The sequence below is a fragment of the Thunnus thynnus genome, chromosome 23 (assembly GCF_963924715.1).
Source record: "Thunnus thynnus chromosome 23, fThuThy2.1, whole genome shotgun sequence".
In the NCBI taxonomy this organism is placed as follows: domain Eukaryota; kingdom Metazoa; phylum Chordata; class Actinopteri; order Scombriformes; family Scombridae; genus Thunnus; species Thunnus thynnus.
In genome coordinates, this window is record NC_089539.1 from 156,271 (window position 1) to 162,860 (window position 6,590).

The 6,590-nt window shown below is 37.3% G+C and overlaps 1 protein-coding gene across 1 annotated transcript; it reads left to right on the forward strand.

Annotated features, from left to right (window-relative positions):
* The first annotated feature begins 222 nt into the window (after positions 1–222).
* Positions 223–5,447, forward strand: prl2 (prolactin 2). The gene is made up of 5 exons (XM_067582439.1): positions 223–258; positions 2,497–2,721; positions 3,546–3,647; positions 4,038–4,217; positions 5,253–5,447. The coding sequence occupies exons 1-5, from the start codon at positions 223–225 to the stop codon at positions 5,445–5,447; spliced, it is 738 nt and encodes a 245-aa protein (XP_067438540.1).
* The last annotated feature ends 1,143 nt before the right edge of the window (positions 5,448–6,590 follow it).

Below are 6,590 nucleotides of genomic sequence, written 5' to 3' on the forward strand. Positions count from 1 at the left end.
GATTTTAAATATCTAATGAGTATAAAAAAAACAAAAAATTACCAGCGCTTTACACCATTGTGAGTATACATTTGATGTCTAGGAAATAAACCAGCTGCTAATGAACAAAACTATATACATTTCTGTATGGTAGCTTCAGTTGCCAGTCAGTCCTCACAGGAGTTCTTGTGCTGTAAAAATGAAGTGAAAGGCCAAAGTCTGTGAAGGTGCTGGCTTAAGGGCATGTACGTCTGTAAGAATCACCCTGTTCCTCTGCAGGTCAGTCTGAATACGCCAACATGAGACCATCTGCCCAACAACACTATTCCTTGTGTATATGTGAGTGTTTGTAAACGTGCAGTAAAATCACATGGAGCATCAGCTTCCAGTCATCACTGTAACTTTCATTGAGTGAAACATGACTGTACAACTATGGCAATGTACTGCTGCCACAGCACCATATATATATATATATATATACACACACACACACACACACACACACACATATATACATACATACATATACATATATATGGGCTGGAGGCTCTGAGACACATCTCAAACCCTCATCGATAAATGCCACCAACAGTAATTGGGAAAATCATTTGTTTTGGTAATGCATTAAATTACAGCCTGCCAATTATGGTATAATTATAGAGTACATATGGTATCAATAAATTACTTATTACATAGCTATACCAAGTGAAATAAGAGCAAGGAGTTGAGGAGCAAAGAGGCTGCCTGAAGGAGGTTTCAGTGAGGATACAAGATTCCTTATCCCTCACAGAGGATAGACGAGAGGATAAGATGCAAGTTAGGGTAATGATGAGAAATTTAAGACTAATGAGGAGCTCCCCTATGTCTCCCCCTCTCATAAAATTCAGCATGCATTGCATTAAAGTTAAAATTCTCCATAAATCACTTCTTTTTACACATATTTCAATCTTGCCCCCAACTTGGTACGTACCATATTTAGATGACCCCCCCCCCCCCAAAAAAAAATGTATGCATTCGGTTTTGCATATCACTTACCATTAATCTGTTATTGGTTATGGACATTTTGAAGGTATGGCCTAATGTACGTAATAAGCCGTAACTCTTGAATGCATCATGCAATTGTAACCAAATCTAGGAAGACTGAACATACAGGGGTATTGAACAGTTTGTACAATTTAATGTAATTCCATCAATAGGGGGCACAACTGTAAAAATATAAAATGATTTCTACAATTCCGCTGTCAGAAATAAAATCAAATTTGGTACACAGGTTCCCCCAGAGCAAGTGTACAAGATGGAGCAATTGGTGTCATGCTTCAATATGTTTATTGAAGCATGCATGCAAGCATACAATCTATAATGCATGCATAATAGTCTCCTCAGCCATCTGGAAAAAAATATGTGCATATATTGGTATCGGCATCAGCAATCGGCCACAACGAGTTGGAAATATCGGCATATCGGATATCGGTAAGAAATCCAACATCATGCATCCCTACCTCAAAGGGATTGTTTTTCTTTGCAGATTTAATAGCTGGAGTATTTTTGCACTTGCGTCTGTGGATAATAAGACATGGAATACTCAATTTCTCCTAGTAATAATGAATTCAACCTCTATCCCATGTTGTGCCAAGCTGCACCCAGTTTGTAGCAATGCCTATGGCCACAAAAATTGCACAAATTTGCTGGCCACACCCATGTCTTACCTTAACACATAAAGTTATTTTGCTAAAATTTGTTATTACAATTATTAAATACTGAAAACATTCTATATAATAAATATAGTAGTTTTAAATATAATACTTTTATCAACTGCTTTGAACATCTTGCCAAAGGACTGCAGCTGAAATTTTGCTAGCTAGCAAACAACTTTTTTTTTCTCGACTTATGAACTTTGGAACATTGTCTCTCTCAATGCATAAATGCATAAAACACTGTCTCTCTCAATGCATAAATCTCCATTTTCTGATAACCCCACAAGTTAATGTCAAATGATGTAGGTCTTACTTCTGACTCACAGGAAAGTAGCTAATAGTCATAGTAAATGTTTTACCCTTCTCTGCTCCCTCTCTCCCTCCCTGTCTCTCTCTCTCTCTTTGATATTTAAGTGTAAGAGGGAAGTGGTCAGTGAGCGACTCTCACATTAAGCTGCGGTCTTTGAATACAAAAGCTCCTGCACCCTCTCCTCTGAGACAGGAGTTCTTCCACACCCTGCAGGATGCCTGAGAACATCAGATCAGGTAGCTATTTCAGAACAGAACTTTGCATGAAGGGCCTGAGAGGAAGCAATGTCTGTCTTCTTTCTTTATTTTATCTCTTTATTCCATTCAGTTATTATTCTTTTAAATTTTAAAAAAACAAAACAAAAAACACATACATACACTTACTTTTTTGAGGACATGACCTTACCGTAGTTTTACCAGTTTCTTTAGAACACAATGTAATTCAGGTTGAGACTTGTTCTGTCTTTTGGATATATATATATATTTTTGTCTGTGCAGCAATGTTTTGTTTTAGTTTCTCTGTTCTTCCTGTCATCTTTGGTCTCTCCTAGTGTCTGTTGTGTGGGTGGTGTTGGTCTGTCTGTTGTTCTGCAGCAGACTGACCAGCGTGGGTGCAGCACCGATCTGTACCAATGCCCAAGCTGGGTGCCATGTCCTCTCCCTGGCCAACCTGTTTGACCGGGTCATCCAACACTCAGCCAGGATGCACGGCATTTCAAATGACCTTCACTCCGAGTTTGTAAGTCTCTTTACGCAATTTGTCTGAGGATGCTTTTCTAAACAAAGTTTCAAGAAAATAAGTTTGATTTCGTAATTGGTATATTTACTTTTGGTCAAACATATTGCTAAATGTGTTACGTGGACTATGAAGGAATTGTAGCTTAAACTAGAAAGATTTTGAGATATTTAAAATCACCCAACATGTTATGTGTGCAGGAAACATACTTTCTGTCGTAAATATATTTTGTCATACACAGTTTATATATGTATATATATATGCACATACATATACAGATGTATATGTGTATGCATGTATGTACACGCACACGCACACACACACACACACACATACACACACACACATATATATATACACACACACACACACACACACACACACACACACACACACACACACACACACACATATATATATATATATATATATATTTATTTATTTATACTTCTCTAGATGTGTTCCATTTTTTCTTTTATTTTTTTTGCCAAAAATTGGATTGGTTGATTGGATTGATTAGAAAAATCTTAATTAGTTATAGCTGGGTAACAAATTGTCACTGAATAATGAGTAACTTGGGCATTTGTTGGTGCTCATTCACTGAATTTGCAGAAAATGCAGCTTCTGGTTGAGCAGTTTGTATAAAAATGTTCCTTTTCTAATGAATTAAATGTAGAACAGACATATCATGCTTAGCCATTTGAGATTACTTGAAACAGCAGGCAATTCTAGTTCATTCATCACCTCTGTACTCTATCCTCCGTTGACATTTAGATGACACCTGACCTCTGACATTCTTGCATTCATGTTTGTCATATCAGGAGCAGTACTTCCTGCCCAGTAAGAATCAAATTGGCCGGGTCAGTCGCAACTGTCACACCTCCACCATCCTTACTCCAAATGGCAAGGAGAATGCTCAGAGAATGGCGGTGAATTAACCTTTATAAAAGCTATTTCCTGTCATTGGTGCACTGTCCACATCATGTTTACAATAAAAATACAGTGTTTTCTCATTCTTTTAAATTTCCCTTAACTTGTTTTTACGATGGTTCAACTAGTTCATATCGGTACATATTGTGTACTGACAAGTGTTTCGAATTCATAGTTATATTTTTAAATCTCCAAATGTTTATGTGCATTATTTACATTACTTCATGAGTATATTTCTTTTGTGTGCCTTTTTATTTTTACATTCCAAATTTCCAAAACTATCAATGGTACAAAGTTCATCACACATTTTATGGATAGGTTTCGTATTGCTTAAGTTTGAACTGACTTTTAAATGTATTGTGGGTCGAACTGTCCTATACTCACTGTAGAGAGAGGAGCTGACTGAGGTGATTCTGAAGCTCCTGGTGGCTTGGAGGGATCCTCTTTGGCATTTCCACCAGAGCATGACTCACCACCATGACTTCAACAACTTCAGCTCCAATAAAGCTCTCGAGATGAGTGACATGGTGCATGAGCTACGCAAAGGCGTAGAGAAAGTGGCTGAGAAGGTATTTTATGTCTTATATGCCAAATGCCGAAATGAAATTCAGTGGGAAGTTTTTTACTTGAGCCCTGTAGCTCCACAAGACTATTAAGACCCGTAGATGCAACATAATTCTGTGACACTGCGTCCTATCTCAAACATAATGGTAATCAAAATTGGGCAACATGGGAGATAGATGCTCAGAGCTGCTGTGTAATTTAGTTTCCAGGGATGCAGTTTCTTGTCAGGTTGCATATTCATAGTAAATGAGAATGAAATGCAGAGGACCAAGTTCTTATGTCACAGTACAAATCCTGCATCATTCTCCCTCAGATGACCTATTGCTCAGATGCAGTGCCAACATTCAGCCTCAGTCCAGAAAGAAAGGAAGAAACCACACTTGGCACACTGCTTGTAATTGATTTCTTTCTTTCATTTTTTTTTTAGTGCAGAGCAACAGACAACACACAGAAATACAAACATGAGACAATAAGTAACAACAACACAGAACATAACATAAAACTACCTTAGCTGAAGTTGAGAAGAGAATCATGCACTAATTACAGTAAATGTTCATAACCATTTTTAACATGTCTCACCATAGATGGTATGAAATATGATGTAAACTTGATGAGTAACGTACAGTCAACTGTCACTGAGAGTATGAATGGCCTTTTGCTGCAATCTCTCTTTTTTGTAGCAAGAGGATACTTATTATATTTTTACAAATAGTTGGAGTTATATTTTATTTTTAATTTGTGTTTAAGAAAAGGGTGGGGGTAAGAATAGGGTCATGAAGTGTGCATCAGTTAGTTAGGTTATAGTGTATATGTTGTGTGAATTCTGGTTTGGAATTGCACACTAACATGGATGAAATAATACAAAAGCAAAAATAATTTCTCAAAACATTTGAGATGAGATTGCAGGTTGTGTTTGTACGTACCCATTAATCTTCAGGATTTGCATGTACTCAAATACACTGTTATGGCTTCTTTACTGTAAATGGGTTTATTGTTATTGTGCAAAGCTGATATGTGTATGTCTGCCCTCTCTGCCCCAGATGCAGATGTTGGGGATAATAAGTAACTCTGTCAGCAGCCTGGCTTCTCCTGAGGCTTTATTGCCATCTGACAGTGCTGAGTGGCGCCAGATGAAAGACTATGACCTCCTCTACTGCTTTCGCCGAGACTCAAACAAGGTCCAGAACTATCTGAAGATTCTTAAGTGTCGCATTGTTCCAGAGCATGGATGCTAAAGGGAGCCTGTCTTCGAGAAATATCAACACGTTGGAATGGAAATGATTCAGATAGAAACTACATGGATAAAGCTGTAGTTTTTGTTGTTTTCTCTATCTGCAGGGTATGGGATTTTAACTGACACACACACACATGTTCACTCCTACCATGAATGAAGTGCTACTGAAACCCAAAGACTCAGTCCACTTTCATGCCTGATATTATATAGTGTGGACAATGTATTGCCTTGAAAAACAAACATGAGTTGAGTTTGAACAGGATGGAATGAGTGTACTACATGTTATAATAGACTCCTGTTTAATGTATATCATGTTTAAATATAGTAATACCATTAAAACATAAAACATTTCAAGAAACATGGATGCAATGTTTTTTGTCATTTCTACAGATAAGATATATGATATTGTGGGAAGAGTAAACTCCATGTAAACAGTGCTGCTGCAATACATGGCACTTTTCAACTGGTCATAATCAGAGCATCATGACTGATGAAACAATCACACATGATGCTCTGTTGATGCCCTGAGGCCCAGCTATTACAGGGTAGTATAACATTTTTTCAAGTCTGTCCTAATGCAGTACTCACTTGTTCATGTGTACATTGAGGGAGTTACACTGAGAGGTGTAGTTGTAGTTTAATGTAGTTGTGTTACAAAGGATCACGTCACAGCCAGTATGGACAGCAGGAACAATCAAAACCACCAATTACTCTTTCAGTATACATATGGAGTAGGGTTGGGCCAGCCATGGCTGACAGTCGTCAACATCTACCATTGTAACATTGTGATTTACAAATGTATATGTGAAGATTTTTTATTTTTTTTATTGATCACTCTCCTTTTGCACCTGCCAAGAGAGTTATTTTGAATTCTAGACTTACAGACAAGATCCTTGAAGTGTGCTTTAGAAAAAAATCAAGTGCTTCATGAGCAGAAATCTATTTAAATGGTACATTTTACTTCAAATACTTGTGGTGTGTGTGTCCGTATGTGCATATTGCCACTACCTAAGCTGCAGCTATATGAACACCTCAGTTGAAAATTAGCTAACCCTTTAGTGTCAAAATTCTTACTAATCAGTTTTTACAACAATCAGTCATACTCCTCCAGGTCCAATTAATAAGATGACAAATCAATGTCTAT

Excerpts from the sequence above, each read along its gene's own strand:
- prl2 (XM_067582439.1), top strand. The coding sequence starts at position 223 with ATGTACGTCTGTAAGAATCACCCTGTTCCTCTGCAG. Across the intron at positions 259-2,496 it reads ATCACCCTGTTCCTCTGCAG|TTTCTCTGTTCTTCCTGTCA; the intron begins GTCAGTCTGAAT and ends GTTTTGTTTTAG. Across the intron at positions 4,218-5,252 it reads TAGAGAAAGTGGCTGAGAAG|ATGCAGATGTTGGGGATAAT; the intron begins GTATTTTATGTC and ends TCTCTGCCCCAG.